General features: G+C 43.5%; 2 protein-coding genes across 2 annotated transcripts in view; both read right to left on the reverse strand.

The window, feature by feature from the left end:
• LOC145721626 (uncharacterized) overlaps positions 1–5,513 on the reverse strand; it is a 34,046-nt gene extending 28,533 nt beyond the window's left edge. Inside the window, exons 1-2 of the mRNA XM_081820515.1 lie at positions 5,400–5,513; positions 875–1,065 (exon numbers count right to left, since the gene is read on the reverse strand). Of these exons, the coding sequence (XP_081676641.1) occupies positions 875–1,065; positions 5,400–5,412 (204 nt within the window). The 5' untranslated portion in view covers positions 5,413–5,513. The remainder of the gene's footprint in view (positions 1–874; positions 1,066–5,399) is intronic.
• On the reverse strand, positions 5,405–21,333 carry LOC102748964 (aldo-keto reductase family 1 member C15-like). Its single transcript, XM_081820514.1, is given in 10 exon segments — positions 5,405–5,519; positions 7,238–7,320; positions 9,143–9,293; positions 10,764–10,900; positions 13,839–13,961; positions 14,778–14,855; positions 15,743–15,764; positions 15,766–15,857; positions 16,681–16,848; positions 21,247–21,333. Coding segments are annotated over 10 exon segments (984 nt in total). The 3' UTR covers positions 5,405–5,476.
• Between the last annotated feature and the right edge of the window lie 777 nt (positions 21,334–22,110).

Here is a 22,110-nt window from a genome sequence, read left to right on the forward strand (position 1 = left end):
CAGAGGGCCTCTCTGAGTCATAAGTAAGTAATGCAGGTGTGCCACAAATAAATGATTTTAGTTTCTCCTCACTCACTCCCTAGGTGAGAGCTGTCAGTGTACAGAGAACAGCAAATGCTTGCCCAACAAAGGGTATATTGACATGGTTTAAAAAATAAATAAAATTATATGGCTAGCAGTATTTGTCTCTAGAAAGTGACCTGTTTCCTTTAATGAATTCTCTGAAGTGGGACTGGGTAACAAACGTTGCATTCTGGGTGAACAAAAACAATGCACTTGAACTTGACAGACGTATGGTAGGAGGGTGCAGACCAAAGGTCAGAAACATACTGCTTTGGAAAATGGGAAGCTGTATGGACAGAAGGATAAGAAAGAGAGGTAGTGTGTAGAGAGGGTGTGAGGCACTGCTATTGGTCTGGGGGGAATTGGGGGAGAAAGAACAGAGATATTTAAAGAGATATTTATCAAATGGTATTTGATGAAATCCATAACCCATGGAATTTTAAGTAAAATCGACTTCACTCACTAGTGTGTCATGAAGTGCATTCCATTGGAAGAACAAAATGTGTCCCAAATGTGACCTCAAGATAAGTGAAGGAGAAATCCAAGGCTCTTTGGGGGACCACCGCATCTTCTGCATAATTTTTTAGTTTAATATTACCCAATGCCATTGTCAAACGCTTCCAATTCACTGGGGTCATGCTCTCGAAGGATGACTCAGCAATTTTTGCAGATTCCAAACTGCCAGCAAGGTGTGTGGTGCAGGGGAGTCGTCAAGAGAAGGTTGTTAACTTTGATGTCTATTTTGGTTAGGATACAACCAGGTCAAGAAAACCAGCCTCCCATTGGCTTAAACCCCACGGAAATGTGTTACCTTCCTAACAAGAAGTCCAGAGGCAAGGCAAGCACTGGGTGTCATCCATGGGGGGTCCAGGTCCCCTTCTGATATTCTGAGCTCTTCCTTCCTCTGGGCATCGGCATCATCCTTGAGCTGGGTACAGCCAGCACAGCAGATCCAGACATCCAGTGGCAACAGGACACAGCCAGCAGCAGGAGAGGGGCCACCTGTGTTAAGAAGTGGGAACAAGTCCTTAAAAGCCCCCCAACACAGTTCCTCTCCCTTGTCATTGGCCAGTCCTCTTCCCAAAGTGATATGTCAAGTGAATCAGAATTAACAAGAGTGACCTAAATCAATCATTTGAAGTAAAATGGGTATTCGGAAGGCACAGTGAGAACGTAATCATGATATTAGAGGTTTCCAACCTTGGCCTCACTTGGAACTGCATACTGAGCTTTCACAACATACTGACACCAAGGCTTTACTTACAGAGCAGATGATTAAGAATCTCTGGTGGGGTTGGAGTCTCAGCTTTAGATAAAATAAAAGCAGAGAATTTGTCTTGGTTGTAGGCACACTTGTCTTGTATGATTGATACAAGGACTGATAAAGACATGAACAAGCCAGAAGGCAAATCTGTTTGAAGCAGAAATGTAGAGAGAATGCGTGACATCTGATAAATTTCAACTTAATGTATCCCTTTAGCCTAATTTGAATATGTTAACTCCAATGGGAGCTGAAGGATAGAAAGGGGAGAGTCTCACCGGCTGCCCCTATGATGAATCAGAACTTGATGGACGGAGGTACAGGAAAAACAACAGTAGGAGAAGGGACTGGTGTGGACCATGTCAGCGTGAGGGTTTCACAGATGCCGCCATGGGGGTAGTTACCTAGTGTGGTCTCAGTACAAGGAGAGACTCTCTGGAGTTGAGAACATCAAAAAACTGAGAAGCTTGTGTCATCTGCATGAACAAGGATGATGTTAACACACCCTGGGAAGGAATTATAAACTAAGAGAACAAAGGGAGTGTTGCCAAAAAGTGGGTAAGATAATGGGGTCAAGAAGATGCCAACCTTAAAAGAATAGTTGTTTTTGTTTTTTATTAATGTTGCTTTCCACTTGATATCTGGGACGAAAGTCTAGAGCTTCAGTACTTGCCGGCTGGTGATATAATTATTCTATTGGAAGGATTAGGAAACTATGGCTTAGTTGCCTCAAATTAACCACAGAGGTAGTGCAGTAGACTGAATAATGGCCTCAAAAATGTCCATGCCCCAATCCCTGAAGCCTGTGAGTATGCTACCTTGTGTGGCAAAAGGAACTTTTCAAATGTGATTAAGGATCATGAGATGAGAGGATTTTCCTGGAATATCTGGGGAGGTCAAATGTAATCACAAAGTCCTTATAAGTGGGACCGGGGAGGGTTGCCATCAGAAGTGGGGACAGAAGCATAGATAAGAGATTGGAAGATGCTATGCAGCTGGCTTTGAAGATGGAGGAAGAGCCCAAAAGACAAGGGAAGAAGGTATCTTCCAGAAGCTGGAAAAGGCAAGGAAATGGATTCTCCCCTACAACCTCAAGAAGGAATGAAGGCACACAGACACTTTGATTTTAGCCCATTGAACCCGATTTTGAACTTCTGAACTCCAGAAGTGTGAGACAATACAACTATGTTCTTTCATGTCACCAAACTTGTGGTGATTTGTTATAGCAGCAATAGGAAACTGATACAGACATCATTTGCAATTCTACCCCTCTCCTGGGTCATCAATGTTCTCTCTTTACTAGATTGTTCCTAAGAGCATTGTTCTCCCTGCTCAGCTGGGAGTCTGCTTCTCCCTCTTCCTCTGCCCTTCCACCTGCTTGTGCACATTCTCTCTCTTTCTCAAATAAATAAATAAAATCTTAAAAAAAAAACAAAACTGCTCTTGACCTTGTTAAGGTCAATTGCCAAATCCAGTGGTCCATTTTCAGTCCTTGTCTTACCTACACTGTTAGTAGCATCTGACTCTTCTTGAAACTGTTCCTTCTTTGCTTCCAGAACAGAAAAATCTCCTCCTTTTCCCTCCCACCTCACTGGCCCGTCCTTCTCAGCCTCCTTTCCTGTCTCCTCCTCCTTTTTCCCCACACACCTCTTAACAATGGGATCCCTCATGGTGCTTCTCTTCATGCTCACTCACACCATCTAATCTTTGACCAGCTCCTTCCATGGCTTTAAGTGGCAACTCTATTCTGACGAATCCCAAATACATATCTTCGGTCTAGACCTCTCCCTTAACTGTAGACTTGTATGTTCAAGTCTGTGTGGCTTCTTCACTTGGATACCTCAAACACACATGTTTCAAACTGAGCTCATCATCTTCCCACAAAAATCTGCCCCTCCTACATCATCTTCCTCTGAGAAAATAGCAACTCCTTCCTCCCAGTTCCTTAACTGCAAATGTCTGGAGTCAACTTTGATTCTTTTCTTTCCCTTCACCATATGTCCAGTATGTTAGACAGCCTTGTTGACTCTATCCATAAAATATATCCCATTCTAACAACTTCTGACCACATTTACTGCTCACATTATGGTCTAAGCCAACATTATCTCTTATCTTAATTTTTACATGGAGCCCTGAAACAGGCTTCTCTTCCTCCTCGACGTGAACACCCAGGTGATCCTTTTAAAATGTGTCAGCACAAGTAGCTTCTCTGCTCAGAACCCACAGTATCTTTTCCCATTTCTCTTGGAACCAAAGTCCTTTCAAAGCCTGGATGACATACCCTCTCTCTGTCGGCCGTCAGGACCTCATCTTCTACTTCTATCTCCTTTGCTCACTAAACTTCATGCACACCAGCCCACTTGTTGTTGCTTAAATAGTATAGGAACACTCTTTCTTCTTGGCCTTAGCATTTCCTGGTCCATGTCCAGGAATACTCTCCCACATTCCCAAAAGATCACTCTCTTGCCTTAATTTTTGCTCAAGAGTCACCTTCTCAGTGGAATCTTTTCTAACCGTATTATAAGAGCGCCAAATGCTCTCCCTCTTCACTACTATGATTCTCCTTCCCTGCTTCATTTTTCTTCAAATCACTGTCAAGAACCATCAAGGATGGTTTTGCAAGCTAACAAATTAGCTTGCCCTGGTTTCATGGACGCTGGTAGAAAAAGGACAGCTTATTACTCACAGTAAAAGCTATAGCTAAAGTAACAGCATCTTTTCCAGCTTTGTTGAGATACCGCTGACATATAACATTGTGTAAGCATAAGGTTTACGATATGGGGATTTGATATATGTATATATTGCAAAAAATGTGTACCATGGTAAGGTTTGTTTTGCTGGTTCCTTGAGCCCCTATTTCCACAGGGTGAAGTGAAGGGGACCAGGTGATACCTAAACACACAGTGGGTTGAATTATGGGAGGAAAATCTTGAGTCTGGGGAATCTGGATCAGGTACAGTAGGGACTAAACATCCCTGCCCTTTCTCTGGAGGGAAACATTTGCTTTATATTACTAGGCTGTAAACAGCCTTCCATTTCCCTGGCGGGGGCCATGGTCTCTATTTTCCAAGGCCATTTGCTGTACAAACTTCTTGAAAAAAAAGAATATTGTGGAATGAAGGGTAGCCAGTGCCCCTGCTTCTGAGGAGTACAGAAACGTGAGAGACTGCGCAGAATTCTCTCCCACTCACCCATTTCTAACAACTAAACACCCCTATTTCACTCATGAAATTCTTCCTCCACTAGACTACAAACTCAAGACATTTCCCACTTTAATTTCATTCTCATCTGTTTTATTTACTGATAAAACAATGTCTAGCAAACAAAGGATGATCAATAAGTTGTGCTGCATGAATAAATAGATGAAAGGCAAAATTCACAAGAACGAATCACGATGCCAAAACACAGGTAAGACAATAGAGAAATTAATTACTGAGATGCATTGCTTTACCATAAGCCAAATATAATACTGAACTTTTTAATAATATTTTAGTATCTTGGAAAAAGACTATGCTAACTAAAAAAAAATTATACAGTGTGTATGTTGAAGATTATTTCAATTTTGTAAATAAACACATACACGTATAGGAAAATCACGAAGGAAAATGTACCAAAGTTAAGTATTTTTATTTTTTTTTACTTGTTTTAAAACTAAGTGTTTTTAAAAGGGCTAATTATAGGTTATCTGTATTCTCTATCCTTTGTCTTTACTTCCCAAATCTTCTGTAATTTTCATGTATCTTTTTTAAAGATTTTTAACTTATTTATTTGACAGAGAGAGACAAAGTGAGAGAAGGAACACAAACAGGGGGAGTGGGAGAGGGAGAAGCAGGTTTCCCACAGAGCAGGGAGCGGGGCTCAATCCCAGGACTCTGGGATAATGACCTGAGCTGAAGGCAGACGCTTAACGACTGAGCCACCCAGGCACCCTTTTATGTATCATTTTAATCATCAGGAAAAAACAACGTGCTTATTTTGAAGTCTTTATTGTTTTATATTTTTAAGAAAGAAAGAAAGAAAAAGGGAAAGAAAGAAAGGCAAACAGCCTAAAGCCACAGACACTCCTTTTGATCACCTTCACCACGCATAGAAGTCCTCTCCAAGCCTTGGAAGTTGAGAAATTCTGCTAGAGCAAATGGTGATAGCTCATGGTCAGTATTCTTCAGAAAACAGGTAATGAGGATGATCCACAGCACTGAAAGAGAAGGAAGGACATGAACTTGTTACTCTGCCTCCCAGGGTTCCAGAGGGTTTCTTTGGGTACGCAGGCAGGCCGGGCTAAAACCTCCAAGTCCACAGCCACACACCGCCCCCCACCAAACCTCTTGTCCCCTGGGGCGCACGCGCACTGAAGCTCCCGAGCCCCGAGCAGAGTCCACCTGCATGCCCAGTGCACGTGCACCCGTAATACAGACACAGAGCCTGATCTAGGTGGCAGTTTACAAGAAGGGTAAGTCCTGGGGCACGAATATTGTGGTCACTTCATCCCCAGGTGGAACCGGCCCCTATTGGTGAGAATAGTCACAGTGAGGATTTTGCTGCTTTTTTGTTTTGTTTTTGTTTTTTTATGCATGCGTTCAGCAAATATATAAGGAGCTCCCTCGACAACACAGGGTCCTTCTATTAAGGAACTCCCAGTCTATTGAGGAGATAATATGTACACCTAAATAACCATACCTACAAAATGTGATTACTGTCTTCTTAATTTAGAATTTAAGAGAATACTTGTTGTTCAGTAATCAGTATTACTGACAATCTTTCGTTCGAAACTAAATTCTTATTCTGTAACTAAAATCTTAATCCCCTTATCTTTAAACTCCCTTGAGAACACCTGTGAATTTGACTAGTCTTCCTTCTCCTCCATCCTGAGACCCCCCTGCAGTCTAACTGAACAACTGGAATATGAATAAGTCAAAGTCAAAGGAAGCAGGGGCTCCCATAGGATCACCTGCTGATGGACAAAGGCAACTCGGGAGTCCGTCTTGACTCAAGAAACCAGAGAAATCCAAAGAATCTTATCTGTATACCACTGGGGACACATGAGTCACCAACTTGAGGGTCAATTAATTTCATGACCCATTTATAATTCAGTTCAGTGACATTACACAGCTGAGAAAAAGCCAACAAAAAGATGCATTTGAAACAAATGGATCTGAAAGAAACAGGGAAAAGAATACCCGCCAAGGCGTGCCTGGGTGGTTCAGATGGTTAAGCGTCTGCCTTCGGCACAGGTCATGATCCTGGGGTCCTGGAATGGAGTCCCGCATCGGGCTCCCTGCTCTGCAGGAAGCCTGCTTCTCCCTCTACCTCTCTCTCTGTCTATCATGAATAAATAAACAAAATCTTAAAAAAAAAAAAAAAAGAATACCTGCCAAGGAAAAAATGTACATTTGCCTTCGTGGGCCACACTCCTCCATAAAAATATTAACATTACATTTTACAATTGTGTTAGGATAAATAGAATCCAGGCGGGACTCATTATTACATAGTCATTATTAATGGAATCCTTTTTTTCTCCTGATTTTAAAAAGAATTAAAGACGAAGCATTTCCATAGGCCCCCCAGAAGTAGAGTGGACCGTGGGCACTGTGCCTTCTGTGTCTAATGGGTCAGTCGGCCCCGAGTGGGGGTACGCCAGGCACAAGACTAGGGCAGGAAAGTAGTGAATTCCCGATGATGCAGACGTTAGCAGTTGTGCTCCCGGTGTTCTGGGTCCCTGCTTACACTGCCGTCAGGTCAGACCCTGAGCTCCAGAGTAAACCTCCAGTCTGCAGTCTACGGGAAGCTCCAGTTTCACTGCTATGTGGAAATCGGGCCTTTGTTCCCGATTTAGGGGAGTGTAGTTCCTCTGCTGACCTCCACACCGCAGAAAACAACCAATGACCCGTGAAATACAACATACAAGTCACTTACAATAGTAGTTTGAAATATCGGAAATTTCTGTTGAGGCCTTCAATTGCTTTCATGTCTTCTGGAGTCAATTCAAAGTCAAAAACCTGAAAGGAAGGAAAGAACTAAAAGAACTCTCTCCAACACAGCTGGCTTCTACCTGGGAGCTTCAGTTCTTTTCAGCTGGGCAGGGGGGTGGGAAAGGGGTGCACTGGGAGGGGGGCAATCCCTGCCATCAGCTCCTAGGGGTGCTGGCCCAAGTTCACCTCCCACCCCGTTCTTCTCCACCCCCTCTCTGCTGCTCCACTCCACAAAAGGCTCATAACACACAATCCCAAATCGTTCTAAGTGAATTGCTTGCAACAGAAAAGAAAAAAACTCCTTTTTGTCCAACCAAAGGGACAGCTGGACAATCTGGACAAAATCAACCAAACTGTAATCAGGCTTTTCTTTCCCCAGAGCCACCTACAATTTGACACAAGCTTGAGCTTAAGCAAGCACTGGAAGGAAGAGCAGCTCCCCTGTAAAGGCCTCTTCAAGAATCTGTTGACTTCGGAAAAAGGCATTTCCCGATCTGCGGTTCAGTCAACCACCTGCTCATTCCAACCCCAAACACCATTCTCTTCCTAGTTGTGTTTGCTCTTCCCTGTAAGAGAAAAATCTTTCTGATTGATCTCTGAGACACTTAGGGATTGATCTTACATCCAGACAGTTCTCCCTTTTGAATAAAGTCTCTCTTACTTACGTCCAGATTTTTTATTTGAAGATACATAGCACCTAATTGAGAGGGAATTAATAGCAAAGCAGACAGATCTTTGGTAAGAAATATTAAAGCAGGAAACTCATTATTTCATCCAGGGGATGATTTCGCAGAAAACTCGGTGCCTCTACCTATCCACCTATCTATCTATCATCTATCTATCTATCATCTATCATCTCTCCATCCATCTATCATTCATGTTACAAATATACTCCAGAAGTGATATGTTGTCATGCGGATATGTATTAATATATTGAGTTGAATTGAAAAATAAAATGGGATCTTTTTCTGATTGGTTTAACAATGAGATTAGATTTACCTATTGGATATTTCCATAAATTGAATGAACTAAATCTATGGCTTCAAGGTTTTGGAGCAAATGCTTTTAAATAATATGCTCCACAATATCATCTTGTGCCAATACTACACTCAGGATGAAATTTTTGTTGTCATTAGGACGGGCTAGGGCTCCCACAGTTTTTCACAATTCGCTGGAGTTCATAACAAAGTAAGCTGAAGAATACTACTGTTCTGAGGCACCAGGAGATATATGAGAGAGGGTTTAGGGCAACACTACTCATTCATTTGTTAATTTGGCCAGTCCATAAACTTATACCTAGCTTCCTACCTGCCGGGAGCTCTGCTGGGGACAAGGTGTTATAAGATGACCCAGAGAGGGTCATGATATTTAGGGTCTCACAGCCTGAAGAGCACACTGACATATAAACAAGCAATTTGAGTTTAATAAGGAAAAACCCACACAGCCATGCCAAGTGCTATGGTGGTCAAACTGCTGATGGTTTCACAGAGCAGCTAATCCTACTTGGGTTTGATATTGAAATACACATTGGAGTTCATCAGGTGGAGAAGGTAAAAGAGAGGAACCAGGGTTTTAAAAGTTCTTTACTGCATGGAAGCCCTCCTGTAAGGAGCATAGAGGTAAAATGTGCTCAGGGTCACAAAATTAGGAAGAGGTAAAGCCAGAACTAAGGACCATAAAGCCTAGGACTCAGACTCGTACTCTCTCTCCTACCTGCCTAGCTGCCCCATGGCACACAGGGAGAGATGCCTGGGAATGAATGCACATGGGCACTTGCTGAAAAGCAAGAGAGACAGTCCCCAACACAGCACCCATTCCTCACTTTGGAAAAATACCGCTGTGCCTATACCTCAGAGTTCTCTTTGAGTCTCTTCTCGTTGAACCTCTTGGCCAGGACCACCACCCCCTGCTGCGGCTGGAAGTGCAGGGCCACCTGGCCTGGGTTTCTGTTGTGTTTCTTGGCAATGGCATTCAAGATGGGCTCTTCCAAGAGGGATGGGCTGCCACCCTGAGAGCAAAAAACCCAGATTTGAAGGGTGTGGGACTGAACATCTAGAGTGTGCTGTCACCTTTCCCCAGATTCTCCAGACGATTGAGAGCAGTGGGTATAATATGGTGTGATTAAAAGAGAGCTTCATGAATATTCATAGGGATTCATTCATGATTACACCAAACTGGAAACAATTAATGTTTCCATCAACAGATGACCAGAGAAACAACTTGTGGGATATGTGCCCATACAATGAAATATTACACAGCAGCAAACAAGAATAAACTAGACACTTGCAACAACACAGATGCATTTCACAGATACTACGCTAAGCCAAAGAAGCTGGGCACAAAGAGTGTGTACTCTATGACTTCTTTTATTTATGAAGTCCTAAAACATACCAAACTAATCCAAATTGAAAAAGGAAATCAGAAAAAATGGTAAGGAAGAAAACATTATGGGGGTTCCTCAAAAAGTTAAAAATAAAACTGGCTTACGATCCAGCAATTGTACTTCTGGGTATTTACCCAAGAATACAAGAACACTAATTCAAAGGGATACATGCTCCCCGATGTTTATAGCAGCATTATTTACAATAGCCAAGATACAGAAGCAGCCCAAGTGTCCATTGGCTGATGAATGGATAAAGAAGAGGTGGTGTATATATACAATGGAATATTACTCAGCCATAAAAAAGAATGAAATCTTGCCATTTGCAATGACATGGATGGAGCTAGGGAGTATAATGTTAAGTGAAATAAGTCAGTCAGAGAAAGACAAATACCTGATGATTTCACTCATGTGGAATTTAAGAAACCAACAAGCAAAGGGGAAAAAATAAGAGAGAGAGAGAAAGAGATAAATCAAGAAACAGACTCTTAACTGCAGAGAACAAACTGATGGTCACCAGAGGGGAGGGGGGATGGAGGGAGGGTGGAAACAGGTGATGGGGATGTAGGAGGGCACTTGCTGTGATAAGCACCAGGTGTTGTATGGAAGTGTTGACTCACTGTATTGTACACTCGAAACTAACATAACACTGTGTGTTAACTAACTGGAATTAAAATAAATACTTTAAAAAAAAGATGGTGAGGAAGAACTTTCTGGGAAGAAACACAAAAGAATGGTCTTAGGAGATAGCAAGTTTCTGTATCATGGTAGGGGTGTGGGTTATACTGTACATCCATTTGTCAAAATTATACAGCTAAGAGTTATGCATGATATGCTGTGCAAATTTTACCATCAAATTAATAAACAACATTATTAATAACATTATTAATAACTTAATAAATACCATTTGGAGTGGAGTTTGGAATAGATGGACGCATGGATGAAGCAAGATTGTGAGAAGGTGGGTGATTTTTGAAGCTCAGTGATGGTACATGGGAACTCGCTACATGATCATGTTTACTTTCTGATGTTTGAATCTTTCCACATTAAAATGTTAATTAAAGTGTTTCATCATCATAGAGTTGTTGACATAGGTTCACTTTGATATTCTCATTACCAGGTTGGGTCCTTTTGGGATCCCAGGGCACTATAGGCAACAAGAACGATGTCCTTGGACTTGCAGAACTCCAGGAGTTTGCTCTGGTTGAGGTAAGGATGACATTCCACCTGTAAATTGCCAAGACCAAAAGATGTCAAAATACATAAGCCAATGACATGTAAATTTGGAAAGTCCTTTGAAGATATATCTGATACTCTATTAACATATATACTATATTTTCAGATTATTTTTCTCATGTCCTTCTGAAATACCTTCAGATGCTATCAATTTTCAAATGTAATTAAACAATTTTTCTTCTTCTTCCTCCTCCTCCCCTTCCTGTTCTCCTCCTCCTCTTCCTTCTTCTTCTTCTCCTTCTTTCCCTTCTTCCCTTTTTCTTCTTCTTCTACAGGCTCCACACCCAATGCAGAGCCCAATGCAGGGCTTGAACTCACGACCCTGATATCAAGACTGAGCTGAGATCAAGAATGGGATGCTTGGGCGCCTGGGTGGCTCAGTTGGTTAAGCGACTGCCTTCGGCTCAGGTCATGATCCTGGAGTCCCGGGATCGAGTCCCGCATCGGGCTCCCTGCTCGGCGGGGAGTCTGCTTCTCCCTCCGACCCTCCCCCCTCTCGTGTGCTCTCTCTCTCTCATTCTCTCTGTCTCAAATAAAAAAAAAAAAAAAAAAAAAAGAATGGGATGCTTTACTGACTAAGGCACCCAGGTGCCCCTCTTCTTATTTTTTTATTAGTATTTAAAATGATTAGAGACCATTATGCTCAGGTTGTGGCCTCTAAATGCCATTTCCTACTAAAAGAAACCAAGATTCCTTAGAAAGCTGGATGATTCCAGGTCTGAACAAAAAAGCTACAAATTGATCCTAGAACATCCTACAGTCCTGAGAGTAAAGAAGATGGGTAAGACAAAGAGGAAGAGGAGGCTTCTGCTGACAAAATCGTGAACCATTTGCTCATGGATAAGAACGGCGACTGCACTGGATGGGAAAACATCCCATCTGTTAAAACTCATGAATTCACGATGACATGTGCATATGATCACATCTTTAGACCTAACCTCCAGTTTACAGGAAGCACAAAAGACGGAGTAACATGTCAAACTGTATCACAGGCATCAGTCAGTAAAACCAATTGTGTGGGAAAATTTAAAAGAAAAAAGGCTTAGTTTCTTTCACAAATAAATTGAGAGATAAAGAGGAGGAGGAGGAAGACAAAGGGAAGGAAGGAAGGACCGAGGGACATATTTTAACACATTTTAAATTATTTTCTGCAAATAGATTCCTAGAAGTAAAATAACTAAGATGAAGAGTATAAGTATGTGAATGGTTTCTTGCCTCATTTTCAAGCTCTTTTACAAAAGGGCTATAAAACTACAATATAATAGTGTTTGAAAATTGGCAACATAGGCGTTATTTTTAATTCAATTAGCCAACATATAGTACATCATTAGTTTCAGATGTAGTGTCCAGTAATTCATCAGTTGCATATAACACCCAGTGCTCATCACATCACGTGCCCTCCTTAATGCCATCACCCAGTTACCTCATCTGCCCAACTACCTCCCCTCCAGCAACCCTCAGTTTGTTTCCCAGAGTTAAGTCTCTCATGGTTTGTCTCCCTCTCTGATTTCTTCCCATCCAGTCTTCCTTCCCTTCCCCTATGATCCTCTGCACCATTTCTTATGTTCCACATATGAGTGAAACCATATGATAATTGTCTTTCTCTGATTGACTTATTTCACTTAGCATAATCCCCTCCAGTTCCATCCACATCGATGTAAATGATAAGTATTCATTCTTTCTGATATCTGAGTAATATTCCATTGGATTTAGGAACCATATCTTTATCCATTCATCTGTCAAAGGACATCTCAGCTCCTTCCACAGTTTGGCTATTGTGGACATTGCCGCTATGAACATCGGGCTGCATGTACCCCTTCGGATCACTACATCTGTAACTGTGAGATAAATACCCAGTGGTGCAATTGCTGGATCATAGGGTAGCTCTATTTTCAACTTTTTGAGGAAACTCCATACTGTTTTCCAGAGTGGCTGCACCAGCTTGCATTCCCACCAACAGTGTAGGAGGGTTCCCCTTTCTCCGCATCCTCGCCAACATCTGTCGTTTCCTGTCTTGTTAATTTTAGCCATTCTGAATGGTGTGAGGTGGTATCTCATTGAGGTTTTGATTTGGATTTCCCTCATGCCGAGCGATGTGGAGCATTTTTCATGTGTCTGTTGACCATTTGGATGTCTTCTTTGGAGAAATGTCTGTTCATGTCTTCTGCCCATTTCTTGATTGGATTATTTGTTTTTTGGGTGTTGAGAGTTATTTTTAGAAATTATTTCTTTTAATTATGACTTCTCCCTTTCCTCACTCTCCACTTCTTTCCTTCTCTTCTCAGCTCCTCTCTCACTGCCCCGCCACTGCTCCTGTGGGCTTTCCCATGCAGCCCATGTCATGAAGTCCAGTGGCATTTTCCACCCCTATTTAGACTGGCTGCTCCTCACCAAGGACTGTCCCCCCCACCCCGATGACTCACTCAAACCTTTTCAACCCTCTCCTTTGGCTTCCACCATGTTCTCTCTCCCAACTTGGCAACTCATATTCAGTCTCCTAACCAGTGCCCCTTTGCCTGATCCTTAATTAAATGTTGACTTTCCTGCCCTTCCAGTTTATCCTATCTCAGAATAAACTGGAAATTTGCTCCCAGAAACGCTAATCCATTTCTGTGAGTTTAATTACCACCCATAAAGCAAGGACTCCAAAATCTGCACCTCCAGCCCTGACCGACTTCCTGAGCTCCAGACCAGCACTGCCGTCTGCCAACTCAGCATCTCCCATTTGGACGTCTCAGAGGAATCTGAGAAGTGGAAATCATACCCTTCCCACTCCCCTCAACCTGTTCCTCCTTTGGCATTTCCTCTTGTAATAAAAGGAACAATCCCCTATGCAGTGGACATGAGCCAGAAATTTGGGTCCCATACATTAAGGAAGAGGGTATGAAGGGCAGGAAGCAAGGTAGTCTCCTGTGGGCTGTGGGCTCACCTGGTTGCAGACAGGCTTGTACTTGAGCCCTGGTTTGTTCAGGATCATTTCCAGCTGCTTGTGGTTGAAATTGGATACCCCAATGGACTTGGTTAAACCTGCATCTTTACACTTCTCCATGGCCTGGGGAGGAGGGAAACATGAGGCAAATCTTTAGTGTACTTTGGCCCTTGCATTTGACATTGAACTTTTCAAAACCAGGAAATCTGTTTTTAGCATATATAATGATTTGACTGAACCAGTTTTATCATTTACATATATTATTTCCTATGAAACTTTATCGCTATGTACACGTTTTGTTTCCTTGAGTCCATTAACATGCACAACCAGGACAACAAATAGACATTGAAAAGCTTTTAAGTTGCCCCTCAGCTCCCCACTCTCTTCTGCGGCACCTGTTTTGCTATTAAGCCCATAACAGTTCTTTAACAAATGGTATCAGGGTCAAGGACAAAGAGGAACTCCCAGGTTTTCCACCAAAGGAAGATCCTTCTGCTTCCTCTTTCCTTGAATGGTGAAAAAAGTGTATGGAATGGGGTACATAAGGGCAGGCTTCGCTCCTACAGCCCACCCTTCTGCTAAGTCAGACAGCAGTCCTTCCCTCCCTCTGTGGGTGCATTTACTTGTGCTGGATAGAGCTCTACCTCCTTTTGAGCTTGCTGCTGACAATCCCCCTTATGGGGCTGGCAGGTTCAACCTGATCCATGGAGCAAAGAAACCTCCACTTAGAACCACAGAAGTTAGATTAAAAATAGACCTAAGAGGCCATCCTGTTCAACGCCCTTGCTGTATAGATGAGAACACTGATGTATGTCGAGGCTCAGCCACCTGTCTGAGAGCAGACAATTGATGGAGCCAGAACCCATGTCTCCTGACTCCCCACCCAGTGACCTCTACCTCACTGCACAGTGCCTCTCGGGTCTAGTAGCCATACTTAACTGCCCACGTGTCACACAGGTCCACCGTCTGTAAAATAACCTCCCCGTTGGCATCCTTGGGCATAAGCTCCTCCCCAGGCTGGAATACAGAGAGGAGAGAAAAGGAGGAAGAAGGTTTGTTTAAAGAATGACCTTTCTGGTGCCTAAGGAGCTTGGTCACATGACCTTTAAAAAGTTGTGATTACTGATGAGAGTGTATGTGTGAATTTGTGCATGCAGGTGTGTGTGTTGTGGAGAAGAAATGGGGAGAGGGAGGAGAACAAGAATCAGGAGAGACTGTAACTAAGTACTTCCTCTCCCTCCTATCCACACACACCCCTAAACTCTGCCAAGAATCAGTTTTCATACTGTTGGAATTGATTTCACAAGGACAGGCTGGTTTGGATGATAGGAACTTCCTTTACTAATAAGCAATGTGTTTCAGCTTCAGTTTAGGACAACCTGTCAGAGATGGTGAGGTTACCAGACATGGTCAGTGAATGTCCACTCTGATGAGAGGTTGGATCAGCGAAGCCCAAAGAAGCCCAGGGGTGCAGTAAGGACCAACCCATGGTACCATATCATGATTGGGCTGAGAGGTCCATATGGGAGGGACTCTTTCCCTACAGAGGTAGGGGTTTCCCATATCGATGCAGTCAGTTATAACTTAACGTTCTTGAGGACACTGATCGCTAAGGGATCACAGACAGGAGCACATCACTTAGACATGTAAGGCACTGTCCTCAACTCTTTGAGGTAGAGACAAAGAGATCATTGAATTTCAATCATTCTGCAGGCTATGGGATGAGGGAAAAAAAATCTCAGTGGTGAGATGACAGAAGTGTCAATGAGAGTCATAAGTCATGGAGCAATTCTATGCACCACACCCAAGCCCACCTCTCAGTCAGAACCCCGACAAGCTATCAGGAAGGAGGAAACAAGGTGTGGCACCAGTGATGGGCATAACAAGGAAAAGCAGAAGCAGACCTTCATGGCGAGTGGCAAATGTAATGAAGAGATCCACAGAGTCCAGCTGAAGGGCCTTCAGTGATCTTTCCAGGGCTGGTCGAACCAATTCCGGGCAATGGAAAGTAGTCCAAAGCTGCAGTGACCAAAAGAAGTGATTTCACACATTTGGGGACCAAAATTAAACATCTCAGTTACAAGATTGAGAAGTGAGTAACAAGTCACTGGGGTGGTCTAAAAATAAGAAACGCCGGGACTAAATTCATCACTTGGTGTGACTGGGGTCCTTCAGGGGCACTGAGCTGTGTTCGAGTGATGGTAGGAAAACTGAATGAACTTGGATGGGCCAGGGAGAGCAGCCCAAACATCCCACAGGTCAGAAAAGTCATCTCTGAAGGGAGAGTCAGGAAGTGTCAGGCAAGGGGAACAGAATCTGCCTGGAAAGAGTTCTGCCACTTTCTAGAAACAGGGTGTCCCTGATGGAGACACTCATAGGGTCATTCTGTAGAGACCCCTGCTCTCTTGACATTGGAAGCACCGTTTTCCACCTAAGAACATTTTACAAATCTCAGGAAATTCAATGCTGACTTGAAGAACCTATTTTTGAGTCAGGCTCCCTTCTGTGAATACTAGGTCAACCACACGTGGATATGTCCTGAGAGAATCTGCTGAAGAATAAAAGGAGTGGACCCCACCTGTGGTGGCTCAGCTGAGCTGAGCCATACAATGGATAAAAAACATACATATCACTAATCATGTTTCACGTGTGAATGCGGTCTGCTCTCCTACCTCTCACATGCTTCGAGCAAAGCAAGCTTTTTTCGTTCTCTACTTTTCTACAATGGGTCCCTACGATGTGAGAAGGTACATAAATTATTCAAACCAAGACCAAAGGTGGTTTTTTGTGTTTTGCAAGATAATGTATCTAGCAGTGACTTCCCATCACTGGCCCACAGCACCATGGTGGTGTAGAATGTGTCCTCTCTCTTCACGGTGCCTTCAGCGATCTTCTCTAGAATGGCCTTGCCAACTTCCTCCTCATTTTGATAGACATATGCTGCATCGAAGTGTCGGAAACCTACGTCAATCGCCACTTTGGTGGCCTCACCGGCCTTGCTTTTAGGAACCTATAAAATATAAATTAGGAGGGCTGGTAATCCACCTGACACAGAGAAGTAATGTATTTCCTTAATGGCATGTTGGCCAGCTATTTCTGCGTGTCCCCTGCTCCCCTGGGGGGGGTGATGCAAGCCTCGGTAACAAACCTGTACTCTGGGGGCACAGACCTCTCATCTCAGAGGAGTTAGTGAAACAGGCTTCACCAGGGACACAGAAAATCAACTCTCACTCAATAAGGAATTCGTTGTATGGAAGTAACTAAGAGGAAAACTTCTGACACTAGAGAGAACTTCTAAGTATATAGATGTACATAGATATGGTTACAGGAGACAGAGACAGGATAAAAGGGACGGCATGTATTTTTGGTTTAGAATTGAAAATGAGGCCATAATAGCCATTCTCCATCCAATTATGTATATGTATATATATGTATATATATATCACATTTTCTTTATATGTATATATCACACAATGGAATATTATTCAGCTTTAAAGAAAGAAATCCTCCATTTGCAACAAATGGATGAACCTATGCTAAGTGAGATAAGGCAGACAGACAGAGAAAGACAACTACTGCATGGTGTCACTTATATACAGGATCTGAAAAAAAAAATTCCATTTCCTAGAAACAGAAAGTAGAAAAGGGATTGCCAGGGGCCAGGAGTTGGGGAAATGGGGAGACATTAGTAAAATGGTGCCAACTTTCAGCTATAAAACAAGGTCTGAGGAATTCATGTATATCATGGTAACTATTGTTGATAACACCGTCCTGTAGAATTGAAATTTGTTAAGAAGATAGAAGATAAATGTTCTCACCAGAAAAGAAATGAAGGCATAAATATGTGAAGTGAGGGATGTGTTAGACTTGATGGGATGAATATTCTCACCATGTATACATATATCAAATAATCATGTCGTGCAGTTTAAATATCTTACAGTTTTGTGAATTTTACCTCAGTAAAGCTGACAAAAAACAAATCAATAGTATACCAATTGGATTAAAGGAAAATAATGGCTGATTTTCAGGGAGATTGAGAGAGAATTAAAGGAGAAATATACTACATGATGCCCATCATTGTGACACAATTGTCATTCTATGAGCTTGGCACTAAACATATCCGTGCACACTCACCCAAAGTCTTCCAGCTGGAAGCATCCACGACTCTGCCTGGGAATTTCTGTGGCCACCAGAGTCTTTGGGAGAGGTTCTCAGTAATCAGGGAGAGAAGATGTGTTGACCACTGGACGCTACTTCGCCTCTCTACCTGACCACTGCAGGCCTCACACTATGGGCCCATGAATGGAACAGACATGCTGGAAGGGATTAAGACTGCACCTGGGCCAACTTCATGTGCTACTTCTCACTAGAGCTCTTTTAGATCCCACTGTTTGTAAATGTGTGGCCTGTCAGCAGAAGCAGAGACTGACACCGAGTCTTGGTAAGGTACCATTCCTCGAGGAGGCAAGCCAGCCCCTGAGTGGCAAGTTGATTGTATTAAACACCCCACCCCAGTGGGGAGGGAAGCAAGGCATTCATCTTTACTGAGACTACCACGTTCTATGGATGAGTTTCTATGTATGTCCCCTTCACAGTCCCTCGGCCAGCATTACGATGTAAGAGCTCTCAGAGAGTTTGGCTTGTCATTACAGGATCTCATGCACTAGCGCTTTGACCCCTTTATAGTGAAGGATATGCACCAATGAGCTCCTGACCACAGAATGCATTGGTTCTCTGAAGATACTGCATCTTCCAGAAGCGACGGGCATGACAGAATGTCGAACGGCTTCTTGAGGGTACAACCACAAGAGCCAGGTTGTGAGGAAGGACACTGTAGGTTTAGGACACTGTCATTGAAGATGCAATATGTTACTTTGAACTAGTAACAATCATGTGGTGCCACGATCCTCATACCTGATTCAGTGACCAAGGGCTAGAAGTACAAGTGGCCTCTTTGAATTAGTGTGGGTTCCTCCAGATGGTGAAACTGAGGCAAGGATCCCAAAGCAAGTAATTTACTGGAGGGGCAAAGGGTACACCGGTGGGGGTGTGGGCAAGTGGGAGAAGGAAGAGAGCCAGTAAACACTGCTCTATCACAGTTGCCACTATGAACCCCACGCTCATGGGAAACATATAGCTCCCAAGAAGCGAGGGACCGAGAATGTTCCTAGATAATTCCAGTCAGTAAATTGCTACGGGCTGCTCCTGGAGGCTTTGCATAAGTCCCCGGCGTTCAGGTGAGGAGATACAAATGCGGGCAGCTGGAAGTCAGGCTAAGCACCAGGGGTTCACGGGGAGCGTACGGGTGGGACAACCACACCTGCCACACACTAACATCCCCACTCCTAGTTATCCGCTTGGGGAGTTTCTGTTGTCCGTTTGCTCAGCTTCAGGATGCGCCAGATTCATGATTCTGGTTCCCAGGAGGGAAACCTTCAACCAAGTGACCTAGTAAGGGTTCCACCTAACTAATGCCCTGGCGGCCACCTGTTTTTCAGAAGTAGAGAGAGTGGTCTCTGTATAATGGCGGCAGGGAGGAGGATGTCTGGAATTCAGAGAAGTCACTAGGGCAGCCCTGGGTGCTTCTGTACCTGGTAATAACTGTGAATGGACAATTTGAGCAAGTACCACTGGACAAGGGCACAGGAAGTAGGTGCTCGGACCCCTCAGTGATTGCCCCGTTAGGCCAGCAGCCTAGAGCAGCGGAAGTGACGCATGACTGGAATCTTTTTAAAAAGTTGGAACGACATTTCAAAATTATTCATGATGTTGTCATTAAAGATCTGTCTTTACAACAACTACAAAACCAAGACTTATACCAGGGGACACCCTCCGCTGCGCCAACTGGGTCTGCGGGCTGCCAGAGTATTCCTCGTCCCTCTGCCAGCCATTCGAGATTCCAGTCATGCTGGAGTGGCCTCTTCTACTGAAATGGAGCTGTCACACTGCCCTTTAGAATGTCTGAGTCTGACTTCCAGCCTCACTTAAGCTCAGCTCACCTCCTCCTGGAAGCCTTCCCAGCACATCCCAGCTCCCATCAGCCTCCTCTTTCTGAACCCCTCACTTCTCCTGGCACCTGGCGATCTAACATTGAGCCTTGTTAAGTGGCTGTTGTCCCGGGCATCAGGCGTCTTCCTCTGGCTGTCGAAGCCCCAAAGACATGGAGCTATCTTCTGTGCAAACTCTCATCACCGCTGGGGTAGATTTTAACACCAAGTAGAAGCTTAATCATGACTGTTGAATTGGTTAATTGCTTTATTCATTAATAATGACATATTCCACCTGTACTTTCTTGAGAGCCTCACTCATGAGATCAGAAGGGGTATTATTCCTTTCTGCCCACTGTGTCAAATGCTCGTTTATTTATTCTAATATTTATCTCAGCCTCTGATAAAATGCACACACTGGCTTCACATACAGGGGGCTAGGTGAGGCTGAAAAGACACTTGCCTCAGTGAAAGAAGTTGCATACACAGATGCTGGAACATGCTTCTTGCTTCTGCCATGACCCACAGGACACTAGTGTGGGGCTGGGGGGGTTACATTCAGAAAAAGAACTCTGCTCAGGGTGGAAGAGAGGTTCCCATCTTACTCTGTACCTTTTGCACCATACAAAGCACAGGCACGTGTTACTTTGGGTCAGTGTGGAGATAATGGGCTGTTTTGATTCTATCCTCTGTGGCACTTTTCTGTCTTTAACAACAGTAGGTTGGATATAAATATGGAAGAACATACCCTCTGCTTAAGCTATAATGGTGGACATGAGATAATTATGTCACGCAAACAAACTGGCCTTGTCTGAGAGCCATTAGCTGGTGATAGTTCAGGCACTAACCTACTGCTTGAAATAATAGCAGGTTCTCCTAGGATGAAAGATTTTGGTGATGTGCCAATGAACCTAACAGCAAAGCGGCTATGAAGCGGTCATGTCATCCTGCCCTCTGCACCCACTGCCCATGAGGAGCTTCTAACAAAGAGCAGAGTGGCTCTGACCGAGGCAGCAGGTGGCGGCAGGAGGGGCAGCCCCAGCTCAGATTTTAAACAGGTGAGAAATAAGAAAGAATAATAGCACTTACCCAGGAGTGTTGTCGAGGAATTAAAAAAAAAAAAACAATGCATGGAAAGCACTTAAAATACACAGTAAGCATTCAGTATGCATTGCAGTAAAATAATAAATAATAATAATAATAATAAATAATAATTCACCCTCAAAATGATCACCTCTGGATCCCCAGAATCAACAGCTCACCATCCCACTTAGTGCAAAGTTAGAGATCATGAAATGAAGACCCAAATGAGTCCTGCCAGGATTCATCACCCAGAGTGCACGAGGCATGGGGTGCATGTCTGCTACCACCCTTCCAGGGTTGTTCATGGTCAACCCTCCAGTCGCCTGGGTTCCACCTACGTCATTAGAAGCAAGAGTGCTAAACCCGAGCACAGGCATGATGTGCCCATCATTCAGTTTCACGGAACAACTCCAGTTGAGGTCCATCACTGTCCATAGTCCCGGCTAATCTGGCTCTGTCTCTCCTCCCTTTTCCTGATAGAGAGCCAAGAGAAGACAAGGCTCCAGTGTCCTTTATTGCTACCAACAACAATGAGATAGGTGGGGCTGGGCTTACAGATTCCAGCTATTGAAAGATGAAACTGGAATCAATCCAATGACTTTCATGTCTTTCTTTCAGGTCCCTGCAGACATCTCTTGCAGGAACTGCACCCAGAAATGTCATGCAAGTCACGGGAGTTTGAATTTTCTCTTCAGCATTGCTCACTAATTGATCCTAGTTATAAAAACTAATTTAAGAAGGGTAGAGTACCAACCATGGCAGATGCTGCTGGTAGATTATACCAGTCAAGGACTGAGCATTTCACTATTAAATTTAGCATCATGGAAGTCACCAGTGACCTGAGTAAAATGGTTTTAGTGGGATGATAAGGCTGAAAACCCCCGTGGGGTGAGAGAACGGGAATTAGAGTCGGTGAATGGAGAAAGATCTGTGAAGGAATTGAACCAGGAAAGTAGAGAGACATGAGGTAGAGGTTGAAGAGTGTTGTATAAAAGGGAAAGAACCGGGTGCCTGGGTGGCTCAGATGGTTAAGCGTCTGCCTTCGGCTCAGGTCATGATCCAAGGGTCCTAGGATCGAGTCCCGCATCGGGCTCCCTGCTAGGTGGGGAGCCTGCTTCTCTCTCTGCCTCTGCCTTTCTGTCTCTCTGACTCTCATGAATAAATAAATAAATAAATAAATAAATAAATAAATAAATAAAAAG

The sequence above is a fragment of the Leptonychotes weddellii genome, chromosome 5 (genome assembly GCF_054177405.1).
Source record: "Leptonychotes weddellii isolate Sample4059 chromosome 5, ASM5417740v2, whole genome shotgun sequence".
Taxonomy (NCBI): Eukaryota; Metazoa; Chordata; class Mammalia; order Carnivora; family Phocidae; genus Leptonychotes; species Leptonychotes weddellii.